General features: G+C 44.4%; 2 protein-coding genes and 1 long non-coding RNA gene across 3 annotated transcripts; 1 reads left to right on the top strand and 2 right to left on the bottom strand.

The window, feature by feature from the left end:
• Positions 1 to 8951: 8951 nt before the first annotated feature.
• LOC311140163 lies at positions 8952 to 9428 on the bottom strand. The gene is made up of 3 exons (XR_014614122.1): positions 9351 to 9428; positions 9163 to 9246; positions 8952 to 9023 (listed from the first exon to the last, which is right to left on the bottom strand). It is a non-coding gene; the product is annotated as an uncharacterized lncRNA (long non-coding RNA).
• Positions 9429 to 9496: 68 nt separating this feature from the next.
• LOC311139368 (B-cell receptor CD22-like) lies at positions 9497 to 11302 on the bottom strand (the record flags this gene model as incomplete). Its single annotated transcript, XM_084174237.1, has 4 exons — positions 9497 to 9822; positions 9953 to 10204; positions 10459 to 10749; positions 10942 to 11302. 4 exons carry the CDS (start codon positions 11300 to 11302, stop codon positions 9497 to 9499), a joined length of 1230 nt encoding a protein of 409 aa, XP_084030363.1.
• A 6949-nt stretch (positions 11303 to 18251) lies between these two features.
• LOC311139367 (interferon-gamma-inducible GTPase 10-like) lies at positions 18252 to 19477 on the top strand (the record flags this gene model as incomplete). Its single annotated transcript, XM_084174236.1, is given in 3 exon segments — positions 18252 to 18318; positions 18578 to 18932; positions 18934 to 19477. Coding segments are annotated over 2 exon segments (843 nt in total), but the record flags the coding sequence as incomplete, so codon positions are not given.
• Between the last annotated feature and the right edge of the window lie 758 nt (positions 19478 to 20235).

Genomic DNA, 20235 nt, shown 5'->3' with positions numbered 1-20235 from the left:
GCCTTAGGGCAGACGGGCAGTTCAGGCCCCGTTGGGCAGACGGCAGACTCTGGCCGTCTGAGGCGCACCGTAGGCCTGGTGCGTGGTGCCGGAACTGGAGGTACCGGGCTGAGGACACGCATCTCAGGGCTAGTGCGGGGAGAAGCAACAGGGCATGCTGGACCCTGGGGACGCACATAAGGCCTAGTGCGGAGAGCAGGAACAGGGCATGCTGGACCCTGGGGACGCACATAAGGCCTAGTGCGGAGAGCAGCAACAGGACGCACAGGACTCGGGGGACACACAGGAGGCTTGGTGCGTGGTGTAGGCACTGGTGGGAAAGGGCTGGCGACGCGCACCGTATCCCTGGTGCGAGTGGCCGGAACAGGCCGGGCCGGGCTGGCGAAGCGCACCGTATCCCTGGTGCGAGTGGCCGGAACAGGCCGGGCTGGGCTGGCGAAGCGCACCGTATCCCTGGTGCGAGTGGCCGGAACAGGCCGGGCCGGGCTGGCGCAGCGCACCGTATCCTTGGTGCGAGGGGTCGTAACAGGCCGGACCGTACTGGAGGCACACACCACTGGCTCTACCCCGGGAACTGGAACGGGCCGGACCGGACTGGTAATACACCCCAGTACCACTCGCCGTGCCCCTACATCTCCTTTCCCTACTTTGACCAGTGACCCCCGTAACCTGGTTGCCTCTTGAATTCGCCCCTTCTCTGCCTCCGTCAGCCCTGTGGCAGCCTCCTGCTGCCCAGCCGCCCAAGCCATGTGCCCCCCCCAAAAAACTTTTTGGGGTTGCCTCTCGTCCTTCCGACGATGGCCCTGCTGACGCCGTTGCTCCTCTCGCCGTCGCCTCTCCACCGTTTCGCTCCATGGACGGCGATCCATCCCATCCAGGATCTCCTCCCAAGTCCAGGACCCCTTTCCGTCCAAAATCTCCTCCCATGTCCAGGAAGCCTTTGGAGCTGGGTCCTGTTGCCGCTTGACACGCTGCTTGGTCCTTTTAGGGTGGGTTTTTCTGTCACGACCGTCTTCAAAAGGAGCAGACCAAAGCGCAGCGCGTTGAGTGAACATGACTTTATTAGAGTAAAGACACGAACGACAAAAAACAATAAACAAAGACGGCTAGTGAAGTCCACAGTTACAAATACTGAATACGGAACAAAAACCCACAACCCTCATGAGAACACAAACAGTTTAAATATGGCTCCCAATCAGAGATAACGAGCCGACAGCTGACACTCGTTACCTCCGATTGGGAGTCACACGACACTACAATTACTCACCCAAAACACAACCAAACGAATACACCCTATACAACAAAACCCCACAACAAAACCCAACAAAACAAATACACCCTGGCTCAAATACAAAAGTCCCGGAGCCAGAGTGTCACAATGAGACTACAGGTTTAGTTCATTTCGGACAAGTTCTTCCCAATATTCTAAGCATCAGAGGTATTCTTCCAGTTTTCAAATTAGTGTATAGCTGTCCATGGAAAACAGAAGTCAATGGTTCTTTCCTGGATGACTCAGGAGTTCTGGTCATCTACAAAGGCTGGTTTACACATCTCTCCCCTGTTAAAACAGAAACTGCTGGTCTGAGGGCATGAAATGGGCAGGTGGACGTAACGGATGCAGCTGCTCCTAGTGAGATGCTCCAGCTTGTTCCCGGCACAGCCGTACTTGGGGACCGCCCACAGATCCTCTTCCTGTTTAGCCAGGAATTCCTCCAGCTTGGCCTTGTCCTCCTTGTGGCGGCCCTGGGACAGCTTCCCAAGAGAGTGGGACATGTGGCCGCTGGACCCTCTGGGACAGGAGGAGATGACTGTTACTGGTATATTCTTATAGAGCGGGTCAATAAACCTAAAGCTACAGTATATTGACAAAAGCAGTATTGTGAAATAGCTCAAACCCTATGGAAATAAACAGACATTGAAAATCTCAATAAATGAAAGAGCAACCCCAAGTGGAGAAACACTGAAAGTCCCACACTCGTATTCAGATCCTCAGATTACCCTCAAGACACAATTGCAACAGACAGCTGGGGAAGTGTGAAACAAGCTATTGTTAAATACTGGATATTTGATTGTGCATATTTAACGTTTAGTAAAAACATTGCTGAATTACCCAAGCCATAGATATTAAACAAAAGCCTTGTAAAAGCCAATTCACAAAGCCACAGCCCAAATAAGAATGTACCATATTCATTAGCCACAAGAACCATAAAGCTAACAGATACAGTGGGGAAAACATTTATTTAGTCAGCCACCAACTGTGCAAGTTCTGCCACTTAAAAAGATGAGAGAGGCCTGTAATTTTCATCATAGGTACACGTCAACTATGACAGACAAAATGAGAAAAAAAAATCTAGAAAATCACATTGTAGGATTTTTAATGAATTTATTTGCAAATTATGGTGGAAAATAAGTATTTGGTCAATATCAAAAGTTTCTCAATACTTTGATAAATACCCTTTGTTGGCAATGACACAGGTCAAACGTTTTCTGTAAGTCTTCACAAGGTTTTCACACACTGTTGCTGGTATTTTGGCCCATTCCTCCATGCAGATCTCCTCTAGAGCAGTGATGTTTTGGGCCTGTCGCTGGGCAACACGGACTTTCAACTCCCTCCAAAGATTTTCTATGGGGTTGAGATCTGGAGACTGGCTAGGCCACTAAGCCACTCCTTCATTGCCCGGGCGGTGTGTTTGGGATCATTGTCATGCTGAAAGACCCAGCCACGTTTCATCTTCAATGCCCTTGCTGATGGAAGGAGGTTTTCACTCAAAATCTCACGATACATGGCCCCATTCATTCTTTCCTTTACACGGATCAGTCGTCCTGGTCCCTTTGCAGAAAAACAGCCCCAAAGCATGATGTTTCCACCCCCATGCTTCACAGTAGGTATGGTGTTCTTTGGATGCAACTCAGCATTCTTTGTCCCCCAAACACGACGAGTTGAGTTTTTACCAAAAAGTTATATTTTGGTTTCATCTGACCATATGACATTCTCCCAATCCTCTTCTGGATCATCCAAATGCACTCTAGCAAACTTCAGACGGGCCTGGACATGTACTGGCTTAAGCAGGGGGACACGTCTGGCACTGCAGCATTTGAGTCCCTGGAGGCGTAGTGTGTTACTGATGGTAGGCTTTGTTACTTTGGTCCCAGCTCTCTGCAGGTCATTCACTAGGTCCACCCGTGTGGTTCTGGGATTTTTGCTCACCGTTCTTGTGATCATTTTGACCCCACGGGGTGAGATCTTGCGGTGAGCCCCAGATCGAGGGAGATTATCAGTGGTCTTGTATGTCTTCCATTTCCTAATAATTGCTCCCACAGTTGATTTCTTCAAACCAAGCTGCTTACCTATTGCAGATTCAGTCTTCCCAGCCTGGTGCAGGTCTACAATTTTGTTTCTGGTGTCCTTTGACAGCTCTTTGGTCTTGGCCATAGTGGAGTTTGGAGTGTGACTGTTTGAGGTTGTGGACAGGTGTCTTTTATACTGATAACAAGTTCAAACAGTTGCCATTAATACAGGTAACGAGTGGAGGACAGAGGAGCCTCTTAAAGAAGAAGTTACAGGTCTGTGAGAGCCAGAAATCTTGCTTGTTTGTAGGTGACCAAATACTTATTTTCCACCATAATTTGCAAATAAATTCATTAAAAATCCTACAATGTGATTTTCTGGATTTTTTTTTCTCAATTTGTCTGTCATAGTTGACGTGTACCTATGATGAAAATTACAGGCCTCTCTCATCTTTTTAAGTGGGAGAACTTGCACAATTGGTGGCTGACTAAATACTTTTTTTCCCCACTGTATAAGCAGTCACCTGTTCTGCTACATTGGGTTAAAATGTTAATATTTTACTGGAACCTTTAAAAGACTGAGGACCATGCCCACTGAGCCAGTTGACTTCCACATTCTTCTTGTTGGGTTCACACGTTAGCATAGACTGCATCGTCTCCACCATCACACTGGTATGGGTCGCCATCCTCTTCAGCCTACAGGAAACCAGATCAGAGATATCGTATCATCATCATCATCAACAACACCTCTATTGTTTTTTAAATCCTTTGTATTTAGAGCAAAGTTCTTCTCAGATATCTACTGTAAATGTCTGCAGTAGGCCTACAGTACATACCTCCATGTTGCCATATAGGTGATTGTTGGTGTAGTAGTTTGTGTGGATTTCACTGCTGGAGTCTTTCTGCTCTTTCCTGTGGATAGAGTTAGGGCCACTATGTGATGCATTCTCTTCATATGACACAACAAGAGTGAATGTAGGCTAATGGTCTTTAGCAACTCAGCAAGGGTTCTAGGTTATGATCACAGACATAGCCACGGGAGGTAGGGGTGCTGATGGGTGCTGCAGCACCTCCTGATAAATCAGAATAAATAAACAAATTAAATAATAATAATATGTACTGAACAAAACTATAAACACAACATGTAAAGTGTTGGTCCCATGTTTCATGAGCTGAAATAAAATATCCCAGAAATGTTCCATATGCACAAAAAGCTTATTTCTCTCAAAAGTTGTGCACAAATTTGTTTACATCCTTGTTAGTGAGCATTTCTCCTTTGCCAAGATAATCCATCCACCTGACAGGTGTGGCATATCAAGAAGCTGATTAAACAGCATGATCATTACACAGGTGTACATTGTACTGGGGACAATAAAAGGCCACTCTGAAATGTGCAATTTTGTCACACAACACAATGCCACAGATGTCTCAAGTTTTGGGGGAGCGTGCAATTGTCATGCTGACTGCAGAAATGTCCACAGAGCTGTTGCCAGATAATGTAATGTTCAGTTCTCTACCACAGGCTGCCTCCAACGTCGTTTTAGAGAATTTGACAGTATGTCCAACCGGCCTCACAATTGCAGACCACATGTAACCAAGCCAGCCCAGGACCTCCACATCCGGCTTCTTCAACTGTGGGATCGTCTGAGACCAGCCACCCAGACAGCTGATGAAACTGAGTATTTCTGTCCAATGTTCCCTCTATGCTGCGCGTGAGTAGCCACGAGCCTGCCGCTCAGCCCCCCCGGGACTGCTGCACAGAAATATCAGCCCACAGAGAGAGAAGCATGAGATTGAACTTCACTGAACTCTCTAGAGCTGGTCGATCTCCAAGGCATTCCTAGTTGACCGCCAAACATTTCTGTAAAAAACCCAATGATAAAGCCTTGTGTTCCTACTTGTTGGTAGGTGCACCCGAATCAGCTGCCCTGCACACCGGGTAGGCGAACTGTTGCCATTTTGAACCATTTCATGTGTCTGAAGGCACAAACTCTGCCTTCCTGGTGGGCCCAGAGAGCAAATTAGGTGCACTATAGGTCTACCGCTGGCCAATCGGATGGCTCAGATAACGGTGTCTGCAGTAAAGTAGCAGACATATAAGAAAGCTACAGATACTGTGAGATTTCAAAACGTTTAAAACCATGACTAGAGAGACTAGCAAAGAGATTGATTTTATAAGTGAGTTCATGTTTAAGTTCTTACTCAGCACAGTCAACACTTTGTATTCAACACTTTTATAAGCCATAAAATGCACGTTCTTCCTACCCTTACAAAAAAAGATTGCAGTTTTGTAACTGCAGAAAAAAGTCAATTGTGGTATTTTGGACGCAGTAATTGCAGAATAACTACAGAGTATTGCAGTTGAACTGCAGTTATACTGCACTTTAACTGCAGTTACACTGCAAAATTACTGCACAAAAAAAACTGTGTTATATTGGATACAGTATTTGCAGCATACTGCAGTTATACTGCACTCTAACTGCAGTTATACTGTGCTCTGACTGCAATCTGTTTTCGTAAGGGTATTTCCACTCAGCACTACAACAAGCACTGCAGCAGTAATGAATGAGTAGGAAAGTGTATCTATAGGCTTGCGTTGTTGTTATTATTAGTGGCTTTGGACTTTCTTAATATCGAGGAATATTTCACTTTCTCTGTTCATAGGAGTAACAACATGAATTTGTACATGAGGCAGAAATAATGCGATGCGATTCGAGTTTCGCCATCAACTGGAAGACGGTGTCCCTTTATGGTCAGTGTCAGCGGAGGAAAGGGAGAGCGGTGGCGGACCTCAGTCTGCTGCTCTCTCCCTCTGCTGAGACTGGCCATCAGATGCTGTCACCATCAGCCCAGTAAATAAAGAAATGGCCGAACAACAATGCATTGGCAGGGCAATTCAAGCAAAGACAATATGCAGTGATAATATATCGGGCCTAGAGCTCACTGCACAAACCTCATTGCTGTAGTACTGTTTTTAATTGGTTAATGTTGCATAGGCTTCCATTTTTTAAGTCATGTTAAAAAATAATCTGAGCGGTAGATCTCGGCTTGGATTTTGACTCAAATTGATCTTGACTCAGAAAAGGTTGGTGACCGCAGTTCTAGAGTTTTCCCTGTTAACACTATCAACGTTGCCATTTACTGTGGCAATTGTGATCGAATCAATGCAATATTAGCCACTTTCATTGCAACATACCGAAACAAAACAAACTATAAAACAGATTTTGTTGTAGGCAGAACACATCGGAGTAGGATTCTATTGTCTTGACATGCACTACTCTACCATACTCTGCACAGACCGTACTCTACACAAACTGTTGCGGCATAAACAATCAGAGCTGCAGTAGGCTTATATGCAAATAGACCATTGCCATATATGGATCTGTGCCATTTACTTTGAACTGGACTGTGTTTACAGCATTAGCGGTCGTGTGTAGATGAGCTTGTTTTGAGATCAAAGTGAGAGCTGCATGTAGCCATGTGTGCACATTTTGTTCATATCCTTTGCAAGTTAGTGAGTTATTAGCCCAGTTATAGATCATTTGTAGTCAGAAATAGGGGAGTGATTGCTTCCTACAAGAGCACAAAACGTATTCATCTTTGAAAAGTGAGTCAGGTAAAGAGCTTTTTAATTGTCTTAAAGGTGCAGTGTCATATTTTGAGACAGGCTTGAATAAGCTAAGTAGCCAATAGGCAGAGGGTAGCATAATTCTGTAATAATGGTATGGGAATAATAACGCATTTTATTTTGTAAAGTGGTTTCTTGCATCAAACAACAACAACATTTTTAGTCACCTCCTTGTCTGAAGGACAAGTGGATAAACAGGTTAATGCCTACATTGAACACCACACATTGGATGCTACTGTAGGCTGAATGATAGAACAGCTATTTCCATGTTAAAATGTTATGAGATGCATTCTCTCCACTGTTTTTGATGGTAAGCCACTTTGGTAGGCCTACATTATGATCAAATAGCCACATTAGCCTACATGGCCACTGTTAAAACTAACTGAAAACTGGTACAGCCTCAGTGTTCACAGTAAACGCACACTGGAAGTTGCACAGAATTTTCACAACGTTCAAGTATGCGCTCAGTAGACCTGAAATTTCCTCAGTGCCTAAAAAAAATAGAGGGAACATTGCTCCACACTATATCAAAGCGTAGGTTTAGGTCTTGTGCTTCAATTGAGTGGAATTGTACAGCTCTACAGTGGATGGTTAGGACAAATCCACTTGAACGGCCCTCCAACTGGTAATTACTAGTTAAATCAGCCATGAATCCCCTTGTGACAAGAAGAATGGAAGCTTGTTGAGTGCAACAAGGAGGGGCAATTGAATGCAATATTCACACATACTTTTAAATTGTTAAAACATTTCTAGCCTGTCTATCTATGGGTAACAGGGTTGACGTGTTATGCTAGACCCGCTCAGTTTTTTACCACAAAACACCAGAAAATGGCCAAAAGAGTAAAACCAGCTCAACTGCTTTTACACTATAATTTAAAAAGGAATAGTTTCACCATATTAAAATGAGAGTTCACGTAACAGGGTTGACCTTAAAATGAGGGACAGACAAATGAATCACTATTCACATAAAATAAATAATAATCTTCTGAAATAACTTTGTCAAAGCAACGAAATCACTAGGGCTTTACAATGATGGTGAAAACTTTGAGTATTTTGGGGGTTAGTGGGTTAAAATCTTTCTAGAAGTCACAGAGGGTGCATGGAGTGCAAAATGCAGAATTATGGCACTTTAGCAAGTCTCTATTCATATTTAAATCTGATTTATTGAATTCTCCATGTGGTCTATATTAAAGGGCACTTCATTTCATATAATAGGGTTTTCAAATGCAATATTGGTGCATCATTTCTACTTTACATATCAAAGGGATGCAAAAACAATTCATTTCTGCCCATTGGACGTTGGTTGCAACGCTCTCATCAAGTTTGTTTGTTTCTTTGTTATACACATGAAAGACATGGAGTCACTACATGAGAGATAATGTATCATTTCTGTAGTAATTTAAGTGCATTTAAATGCATGTTATGCTTTTGGTATGTGTCAAGTACAATAAAAATGCATTTTGACTAATGAGACGGATTGTCATGCCAGTTAATGTGTTATGTTGTGTTCTGTAATTAAAGGTGAAGTTTGCACACAGTTCTGCAGTCTTAATGAGACTGACATAAGTGTATGTGATACCAAAGAGCCTGAACTACCCAAGCATTAGCCCTTTTTTTTTTTGTACTGTAAAAGCCATAACACAAAGCCACAACACAAATAAGAATGTACCATATTCTTTAGCCACAAGAACCATAAAGCTAACAAATATAAGCAGTCGCCAGCTCTGCTACATTGGGTTAAAATGTTAATGTTAAACTGGAAACCTTGACAGACTGAGTACCATGGCCTCTGAGCCAGACTCCCACATGCTTCCTATTGTGTTCACAAGTTGGCATAGACTGCATCGTCTCCACCAACACTCTCGTATGGGTCGCCATCCTCTTCAGCCTACAGGAAACCAGATCAGAGATATCGTATCATCATCATCATCATCAACAACACCTCTATTGTTTTTTTAATCCTTTGTATTTAGAGCAAAGTTCTTCTCAGATATCTACTGTAAATGTCTGCAGTAGGCCTACAGTACATACCTTCATGTTGCCATATAGGTGATCGTTGGTGTAGTAGTTTGTGTGGATTTCACTGCTGGAGTCTTTCTGCTCTTTCCTGTGGATAGAGTTAGGGCCAGTATGTGATGCATTCTCTTCATATGACACAACAAGAGTGAATGTAGGCTAATGGTCTTTAGCAACTCAGCAGGATGTATACATTATGATCACAGATAGAACAGCCTGTAGAAAAATACCTTGATGTTGAGGGATCTAAAAAAGCACCCTTGGCTGTATCCACGTCCTGCTTGCTGGTTACTGGCTGGTCACTACGACAACTCCTACAGTTGAGAAAAATAATGCGAAGTTATCAAAACAGAACAAAACAGCTAAAAACAAATACAAATCCATGTAACTCCCTCCAAAAACAAAAAGAGCAACTTACCCATTCTTGGTCAACAGGCAAGCTGACATGGGAATTAGTATTACTACCACCACTAATGCAGCAATACCAATTGAAACGTACAGCATCAACATCTTATCTGTCCAAAAACAAATAATTATGATTTATTCATGTACCCATAATATCCTTTATGATGTAAATATAGTATATAATACTTCATTTAAGATACACTTTTCCCCACTGTTTCCCTTACCATTTGTGGGCACAGTGAAGGACAAGGTGGCATTGCCCTGTGTGTTGCTGGCATTGCAGTGGACGGTCTCTGAGAAGCCTAGTGCCCTCTGTAGGGTCACCATGGTAACTGACCCATGCCTCTCCACCCTGGTACTGGGCAGGGGTCCTGCTGGAAGAGACCACTCCACAGTGCCGGGGGGCTCCGAATACACAATGCACAGACAGGTTACCATGGAGATGTCTAATGTGCATGCAGAGCCCACTTTGATCTCAGGGGGGTCTGGGATGAGAATGATATACAGTTTGGTTTCAACTGAACATGTAGTGCTACATCCTGAAGAGTATTGTCTTCATATTATATACACAGAAAGGACATGATCCTTATTGACAGAACATCGGCATCTACTTACACTCTACATTGAGTTTCAGTGGGCTGGATTGGCCTCGTCCCTCTGTGTTGATGGCAGTGCAGAAGAGGGTTTCAGTGAGTCTGGTCACATTCTCCAGTGTGATGGTAGGTCCCGTGGTGGGCAGAGGCCCTCTGCTGTTGTGCCAGCGGTAGCTGTGGGCAGCAGGGTTACTGTCACTGGAGCATCTCAGCTCTACAGAGTCTCCCTCCTTCACACTGGACACTCCCTCAACCTTCACATCCACTGGGGCATCTATAAATATCAACATTAGTAAGAATGATATTACTATGTAATACAGATCTTAGGACAGATTCAGTGTATCATGATCCAGGATCTGGACAAGTATGCCAAATCCAGGATCTGGACAAAGTTCATGATTCATTTTCAAATTAGTTCAATTTAATTTATTGTTTCACTTTTGTCATATGCACAGAAGCATTCTGTTTTCACAGAAATCAAAGTGTACATCTTCCAGTGTTATTAACACACAGGTGTGGTCCACTTACATTTGACATTGAGTATTTTGGACCTTTTCACTGTCTTCCCTCCCATGTACGCTGCTGTGCAGACAAGAGACTGGTTGTGATCAGTGATGCTAGGGGTAAAGGTCAGGGATGATGTCACTTCCCACTGGCCGTTGGTCAGCTGCTGTGATTGGACACTGGGTGTTCCAGAATGGCTCCAGGTGAGGAGAGGGGGATCAGATGGGCAGGATTGAGACACAGAGCAGGAGGCAGATACCTCCTCCCCCACTTTCACCTCCTCCCTCACTGACAGAGAGGGGGGATCTGGAGAGCCTGAAATCAGCAAAGAGAAGAAAACAGTTATTGCAGTTCTTTTGAGGTGTGCATCCACTAGTTCTTGGGTCTGTCCTTTCAGCACTGTAATTGTAATCTAGAAGAAGCTATAGCTATCAATAGGGTAAATAATGGGATACTCTACTACATAAATTGAAATTCTCCTTGTCAATTCTTCCCAAGGGAACTTACTGGTCACTGCAATGGAGACTGTGTCACGTATGTAGGAATACTTTTTATGGTCTTCTATTTCAATCCTGAAATAAAAGGGTCCTTTGTCACTGCGATGGAGCGGGTGGATTCTGAGTGAGCAGTTCTTCTGCCGGAGGTCTCCCACCAGCTCTGTACGACCCTTGTAGTCTTTGAATACTTTGGAACTGTCTGGGTGGTATATAACATCATTGGTGTCTTTGAACCAGATGCCAGTGAATTCAGAGGGCTTCTCCTCTGGTTCTGGGTAGTTGAATGAGCAGGGAATCACGATGCACGAGCCCTGCAGGCCGGATACTGAGCTGGGCACCTCAGCAGTCCATGACGAGGCATCAACTCCCATCACTCAAATCGCAGTGGGGGAAATGTTAGTAAGAGGTGTTGGACACAGTCAAGGAATATGAGTATAAGTCACAGGGGTTGATTTGAACAAATTGTTCATTTTGCCATTTTATTGTTCATTTTGTTCTATTAATATTTGAAAGGGGGAGGTTCCCTCCCCTGCACATGTACTTTTCGCTTCTCTTTTTAACTCTCCTCACATAGTTATCTATTTTCTTGTGTAAAACTGAATAAATAAATACAATATTTTATACTGTATACATCTATATTTGTATCCTACCTCCAAGCCAAATGCAATGAATAAGAAAAGGCCACGGTAATGCTTCACTCCGCATCCCCTCCTCTTTGTACAGGACCTGAGGGAATAAGAAACATTTGATTATCACTAGAATGTTAGCATTGCATATGATACTTTTACTGTCTAAAAGACAATCACTTACTTGCTTAGCAGGATCTTTCTTTCTCTTGTCAGTTAACCACTCTCCTTCAGAGACTAATGGCATTGACATATAAAGGAAATATTACCATCCTGCTCACACTTCCCATTTCACATATAACGTGATTTCTTTATTTTTGCTATCAGGACTTCCCATATTTTGTCTCTGACTGACGGTGGGGTGATTTAACTCTTCCCTTGAGGGAAGCATTAAATGTAATGTTTTTGAGAATATTTATTTTGATTATGTTTTCCACATTGCAAAACTCAAAGGTTTTCAGAAGCTGAAGGTGAAATCTCTTGAAATTAGTATAAAATCTTATAAGATTGTTACTGTACCATTCCGCCACGTTAACTTTAGTCAGGGCTATTACTCACACTCAGTCAGTAGATCTAAAACCACATTATTAAATATAACTTTTTGTCATATGCATTGCAATTCACGATTTCCTTCAAACAATGTACGTGTGATCAAGTCTTTCACATCCTGTATCATGATCTGTGCTGTGACCATTATAGATGCGATGATAGTCACGTCTATTATAGGGATTGGATGAAGCTCAGTGTTAAATTCAAATCTCCCTATCACCATAACTAAGCCAATATGACACCAATTTCTGAAAATTCGCAAATGAACTATATTGGAGGTAGTCAACACACATCTCAACCAAAAAAAAAGGGGGTGGGGGGGGGGTATGAATTAGGCTGTTTGAGAAGGTTTGAATCCTAAGCAAACTGCCTACACATAGTTTGAAGTACAATAGACCCTTTTCAGCACACAACACACTGACGTCACGCACAGATGCGCGCAACGTGGATTTATGTTTTTATTACTTCTAAACAAAATAACTATTTGGGGTTCTCATACGCTTACAATGATGCTTTGATTCTTGCTAGAACATTTGCTACGATTATTTTAGGTTGTGATCGTTGTTAAATAACTATTTTGGTGCAGCAGTTGTTAGCTAGAAGGCTAACGCTCATTGATATCGGCTGTAGCAGAAGCTAGCCAAAAAGCCTTTTTACTGGTTGAAGTTGAAGTGTTTTTTTAAGTATAATGCAGTTGATTTGTGAAGATGACAAAACAATATACACTGCTCAAAAAAATAAAGGGAACACTAAAATAACACATCCTAGATCTGAATGAATTAAATAATCTTATTAAATACTTTTTTCTTTACATAGTTGAATGTGCTGACAACAAAATCACACAAAAATTATCAATGGAAATCAAAATTATCAACCCATGTAGGTCTGGATTTGGAGTCACCCTCAAAATTAAAGTGGAAAACCACACTACAGGCTGATCCAACTTTGATGTAATGTCCTTAAAACAAGTCAAAATGAGGCTCAGTAGTGTGTGTGGCCTCCACGTGCCTGTATGACCTCCCTACAACGCCTGGGCATGCTCCTGATGAGGTGGCGGATGGTCTCCTGAGGGATCTCCTCCCAGACCTGGACTAAAGCATCCGCCAACTCCTGGACAGTCTGTTGCGCAACGTGGCGTTGGTGGATGGAGCGAGACATGATGTCCCAGATGTGCTCAATTGGATTCAGGTCTGGGGAACGGGCGGGCCAGTCCATAGCATCAATGCCTTCCTCTTGCAGGAACTGCTGACACACTCAAGCCACATGAGGTCTAGCATTGTCTTGCATTAGGAGGAACCCAGGGCCAACCGCACCAGGATATGGTCTCACAAGGGGTCTGAGGATCTCATCTCGGTACCTAATGGCAGTCAGGCTACCTCTGGCGAGCACATGGAGGGCTGTGCGGCCCCCCAAAGAAATGCCACCCCACACCATGACTGACCCACCGCCAAACCGGTCATGCTGGAGGATGTTGCAGGCAGCAGAACGTTCTCCACGGCATCTCCAGACTCTGTCACGTGCTCAGTGTGAACCTGCTTTCATCTGTGAAGAGCACAGGGCGCCAGTGGCGAATCTTGGTGTTCTCTGGCAAATGCCAAACGTCCTGCACGGTGTTGGGCTGTAAGCACAACCCCCACCTGTGGACGTCGGGCCCTCATACCACCCTCATGGAGTCTGTTTCTGACCGTTTGAGCAGACACATGCACATTTGTGGCCTGCTGGAGGTCATTTTGCAGGGCTCTGGCAGTGCTCCTCCTGCTCCTCCTTGCACAAAGGCGGAGGTAGCAGTCCTGCTGCTGTGTTGTTGCCCTCCTACGGCCTCCACCACGTCTCCTGATGTACTGGCCTGTCTCCTGGTAGCGCCTCCATGCTCTGGACACTACGCTGACAGACACAGCAAACCTTCTTGCCACAGCTCGCATTGATGTGCCATCCTGGATGAGCTGCACTACCTGAGCCACTTGTGTGGGTTGTAGACTCCGTCTCATGCTACCACTAGAGTGAAAGCACCGCCAGCATTCAAAAGTGACCAAAACATCAGCCAGGAAGCATAGAAACTGAGAAGTGGTCTGTAGTCACCACCTGCAAAACCAGTCCTTTATTGGGGGTGTCTTGCTAATTGCCTATAATTTCCACCTGTTGTCTATTCCATTTGCACAACAGCATGTGACATTTATTGTCAATCAGTGTTGCTTCCTAAGTGGACAGTTTGATTTCACAGAAGTGTGATTGACTTGGAGTTACATTGTGTTGTTTAAGTGTTCCCTTTATTTTTTTGAGCAGTGTATATTGGCCATACCCATACATACCCCCTTGTGCCTTATTGCTTAATCATAGCAGTCAAACGAGTTAAATAAACATCCATTGATGGAAAATGATCTGGCGAGTTTAATAAGGGCACACTATCTTTTGTCTTGCCACATATTCAAATTCCTTTATTAGGTCATGTCATAGCTTGCAATAATTATTATTTTGAGGAAACCTGAATTTAGCTTCTAATGCTGTTACAAGTTACTATGATATTCCTTCTTAATTGGCACGATAAAGTTATGGAGAAAGGGTTTATTGTATAAATATGGCAACTCCTCTATTGCTGTGACAAAAAGAAAATGGGGTAGTTTTCAGGCTTTTGGGCGGGTTTTGAGTGGTCATTGGGTTGTACAAGTTTTTGCTTGACCTACCAACCCTGTGTTACTGTCATTTTGGGGCAGTTGACTTGATGTATGGTATGGCCCCTGCATAGAACACAGATTGTTCTGTGCTGGAGCTAGTCAGTCCTTAAACGTGTGTCGTTTGTGTACAATAAACAGCACGGAAAGAAGGTTTGTTGTGGTACCTCCACCCACGTCCTCCACATGAGCTGTACAGTGAGTTATTAGTTACAGTGGCTTGCGAAAGTATTCACCCCCTTGGCATTTTTTCTATTTTGTTGCCTTACAACCTGGAATTAAAATAGATTTTGGGGGGGGATTGTATCATTTGATTTACACAACATGCCTACCACTTTGAAGATGCAAAATATGTTTTATTGTGAAACAAACAAGAAATAAGACCAAAAAAAATGAAAACTTGAGCGTGCATAACTATTCACCCCCCCAAAGTCAATACTTTGTAGAGCCATATTTTGCAGCAATTACAGCTGCAAGTCTCTTGGGGTATGTCTCTATAAGCTTGGCACATCTAGCCACTGGGATTTTTGCCCATTCTTCAAGGAAAAACTGCTCCAGCTCCTTCAAGTTGGATGGGTTCCACTGGTGTACAGCAATCTTTAAGTCATACCACAGATTCTCAATTGGATTGTGGTATTTTTTAATTTTTTAATTTTCTTTCCAAAATGGTATGTGAAGTTGAGCGCGTCCCTGCTTGGCTTCCAGCATACCTGGAGGAGAAGATTGAGAGGACTGGGACCTGATAGCAGCTACCCAGTCCTAGCAGCAAAGCCAGAGAAGTGCTAGTGCTGCCCACGGCAACGTTGTCCCCAGCGACAGTGAGCCCTCCAGTGACCAGCCCAGCGGTGGTGACCCCAGAACAGTGACCTCATCTGTGGTGAGCCCCCCAGCAACATGCAACCAGCAACGGTGAACCCCCCAGCAATGGTGACCCCAGCGCCCCAGCAATGTTGAGCCCAGCGACGGTGAGATCTCCAAGGATGCACCCTGCTGCTGGCGCCGAGGTCACTGCCCTCGACACCAGGCAAGGTCCCCACCCTGCGGCTTGTGTTGTTTGTGTACAATAAACATCATGGAAAGAAGAATGTTTGTTGTGGTCCTTCCACCCATGTCCTCCACATCAGCTGTACAGTGAGTTATTAGTTAGCTAAATTCACAGTGCTATCCAGGTTAAGATTAGCTGCTGAGGTGATTGAGCATTAGCTAACATTAGCTCACAACTCTGCACCCTCTGCTGCAACTTGCCCATGCCCCCCCGCTTCTCCTTCACACAAATTCAGACAGCTGATGTTTTGAAAGCGCTGCAAAATCTGGACCCCTACAAATCAGCTGGGCTAGACAATCTGGACCCGTTTCTTTCTAAAACTAGCCGCCGAAATTGTCGCTACCCCTATTACTAGTCTGTTCAACCTCTCTTTCATAACGTCTGAGATCCCCAGAGATTGGAAAGCTGCCGCGGTCATCCCCCTCTTCAAAGGGGATGACACTCTAGATCCAAACTGCTACAGACCTATATCCATCCTGCCCTGCCTTTCGAAAGTATTCGAAAGCCAAGTTAACAAACAGATCATCGACCATTTCGAATACCACCGTACCTTCTCCGCTATGCAATCCGGTTTCCGAGCTGGTCACGGGTGCACTTCAGCCACGCTCAAGGTCCTAAACGATATTATAACCGCGATTGATAATAGACAGTACTGTGCAGCCGTCTTCATCGACCTGGCCAAGGCTTTCGACTCTGTCAACCACCGCATTCTTATTGGCAGACTAAATAGCCTTGGTTTCTCAAATGACTGCCTCGCCTGGTTCACCAACTACTTCTCAGATAGAGTTCAGTGTGTCAAATCGGAGGGCCTGTTGTCTGGACCTATGGCAGTCTCTATGGGGGTGCCACAGGGTTCAATTCTTGGGCCAACACTTTTCTCCGTGTATATCAATGATGTCGCTCTTGCTGCTGGTGACTCTCAGATCCACCTCTACGCAGACGACACCATTTTGTATACATCTGGCCCTTCATTGGACACTGTGTTAACAAACCTCCAAACGAGCTTCAATGCCATACAACAATCCTTCAGTAGCCTCCAACTGCTCTTAAACACTAGTAAAACTAAATGCATGCTTTTCAATCGAACGCTGCTGGCACCCGCCCACCCGACTAGAATCACCACTCTCGACGGGTCTGACCTAGAGTATGTGGACAACTACAAATACCTAGGTGTCTGGTTAGACTGTAAAATCAACTTCCAGACTCACATAAAGAATCTCCAATCCAAAGTTAAATCTAGAATCGGCTTCCTATTTCGCAATAAAGCCTCCTTCACTCATGCTGCCAAACATGCCCTTGTAAAACTGACTATCCTACCGATCCTTGACTTCGGCGATGTAATTTACAAAATAGCCTCCAACACTCTACTCAGCAAATTGGATGTAGTCTATCACAGTGCCATCCGTTTTGTCTCCAAAGCCCCATACACTACCCTCCACTGTGACCTGTACGCTCTTGTTGGCTGGTCCTCACTACATGTTCGTCGTCAAACCCACTGGCTCCAGGCCATCTATAAATCACTGCTAGGCAAATCCCCGCCTTATCTTAGCTCATTGGTCACCATAGCAGCACCCACCCGTAGTCTGCGCTCCAGCAGGTATATCTCACTGGTCATTCCCAAAGCCAACACCTCCTTTGGCCGCCATTCCTTCCAGTTCTCTGCTGCCAATGACTGGAACGAATTGCAAAAATCTCTGAAGCTGGAGACTCTTATCTCCCTCAATAACTTTAAGCATCAGTTGTCAGAGCACCTTACCGATCACTGCACCTGTACACAGCCCATCTGAAATTAGCCCACCCAACTACCTCATCCCTATATTGTTATTTATTTTGCTCTTTTGCACCCCAGTATCTCTATTTGCACATAATCTCTTGCACATCTAGCATTCCAGTGTTAATACTATTGTAATTATTCTGCACTATAGCCTATTTATTGCCTTACCTCCATAACTTGCTACATTTGCACACACTGTATATATATTTTCTGTTGTATTTCTGACTTTATGTTTTTTACCCCATATGTAACTCTGTGTTGTTTTTATTGCACTACTTTGCTTTATCTTGGCCAGGTCGCAGTTGTAAATGAGAACCTGTTCTCAACTGGCTTACCTGGTTAAATAAAGGTGAAATAAAAAAAATAAAAATAAACAACAATATTTATAAATAAAGAAAGTTATTTTAGGATAATAAGACAACCAGATGAAATCAGAGAGAAATCCTTTTCCCTTTTCAAGTGCGTGTCATCCTTCAATGTTATCTGACCAGTAAAACCTAGTTATAACTAGGTCCAATAGTTTCCCCCTGGCAACAAGGCCTGACCAGGAAAACTCTTGGCCCTAACATGACACATTGTAGTAACACAATGGTCCTTCAGGGGGCGACACACACCTGCAATGGGAAACTGGCATGGATTATTGTACACAGTGGCAAAAATAGTTTCACTTTTGAGCTTTAGTTGTCATTGGTTTCTCTAGTATCTGCTATCTGGAGGTAGTGACGTGAGTCTTGAATACATTTTAATCATCAAAATTGATAGTACATTTAAAAACGTAGGGTATTTTATGTCAATCCTGTTTAAGAGAAATTCGGAACTCTAAACTGTTACGTAATGAAATGATAACACTACTGTTGTTTGCCAACTAGACCGGTATGTTCAGTCATTGCCATGTACTCAAAGAAAGTAATTCTGTAATTTATAAACTGTAATTTATTGTTAATTTTCCCTGACTTTTGACTATGATATTGTTCACATTACAGGCTTGTATCAACAGCTCAAAGTATTTTCACAATATCCCATTCGGAACATTTCTACAATGTCCAGAATGTTGACCATCAGTGAAGCAGATATAGAGGAGATGAGCAGTGTCCTCCAGTCCCGTGTTGTGACAGAGGTTGTATCGCAGGTACAGGGCATGCTAAAACAGCTGGGCTCTGTCACACTCAACATTGCAGTCACCGGGGAGTCTGGCTCTGGAAAGTCCTCTTTTGTTAATGTGTTCCGCGGTGTTGCCGATGACAGTCCAGGGGCAGCACAGACAGGTGTCACTGAAATCACCAGTGAGGCTCTGGCCTACACTCACCCCAGTGTACCCACTATCACTCTATGGGACCTATGGGACTTTCAAACCTGACACCTACCTAGAGCAAGTTGGTTTCCTGCAGTATGACTTTTTCATCATTGTAGGGTCTGAGAGGTTCAGAGAAAACCACATTCAGCTGGCCAACGCCATAAGGCAGGCTGGGAAAAGGCTCTATTTTGTCCGGAACAAAGTGGACAGTGACCTGGAGGCCTCATTCAGGCGCAGGAGCGGCAAGGGTCTCACTGAAGCTGATATTCTGAGTCAGATAAGAGCTGATTGTGAGGTGAATCTGAGGAAGGCTGGGGTAAAGCAGGCCAAAGTGTTCTTACTGTCCTGCTTTCAACCACAGAGCTTTTACTTCCACCTCTTGCAGACCACCATTGAGAAGGAGCTTGAGGGCCACAAACGCTACATTTTCCTCCTGTCACTGCCTAATCTCTCATCTGCCGTGATAGAGAGTAAGAAGACAGCTCTGGCTGGGACTGTGTGGAAGAGAGCCATAGAGGCATGTCTGACTGTTGTAACAGGAGACCCTGGCCATGGTGTTGTGTCTCTGTTGATGAACTTACCAGCAGAACTTTGGTCTGGATGCAGAGTCCTTACATTTTTACATTTACGTCATTTAGCAGACACTCTTATCCAGAGCGACTTACAAATAGGTGCATTCACCTTATAGCCAGTGGGATAACCATATTTGTATTTTTTATTATTCTTTTTTTTGGGGGGGATGGGGTTGGGGTAGGGGGGGGGGGGTAGAAGGATTACTTTATCCTATCCCAGGTATTCCTTAAAGAGGTGGGGTTTCAAATGTCTCCGGAAGGTGGTGAGTGACTCCGCTGTCCTGGCGTCGTGAGGGAGCTTGTTCCACCATTGGGGTGCCAGAGCAGCGAACAGTTTTGACTGGGCTGAGCGGGAACTATGCTTCCGCAGAGGTAGGGGAGCCAGCAGGCCAGAGGTGGATGAACGCAATGCCCTCGTTTGGGTGTAGGGACTGATCAGAGCCTGAAGGTACGGAGGTGCCGTTCCCCTCACAGCTCCGTAGGCAAGCACCATGGTCTTGTAGCAGATGCGAGCTTCAACTGGAAGCCAGTGGAGTGTGCGGAGGAGCGGGGTGACGTGAGAGAACTTGGGAAGGTTGAACACCAGACGGGCTGCGGCATTCTGGATGAGTTGTAGGGGTTTAATGGCACAGGCAGGGAGCCCAGTCAACAGCGAGTTGCAGTAATCCAGACGGGAGATGACAAGTGCCTGGATTAGGACCTGTACATCAGTTAGCTGCACTGACAGGAAAGACATATCAGGTAAAGGAGCCGATGTCCTTTAATATCAGATAGC

This window comes from Coregonus lavaretus (genome assembly GCF_964263955.1).
Source record: "Coregonus lavaretus genome assembly, chromosome: 13".
Taxonomy (NCBI): Eukaryota; Metazoa; Chordata; class Actinopteri; order Salmoniformes; family Salmonidae; genus Coregonus; species Coregonus lavaretus.
The sequence above is the reverse complement of the archived record's forward strand: the minus strand, read 5'-3'. Positions and strand labels throughout refer to the sequence as shown.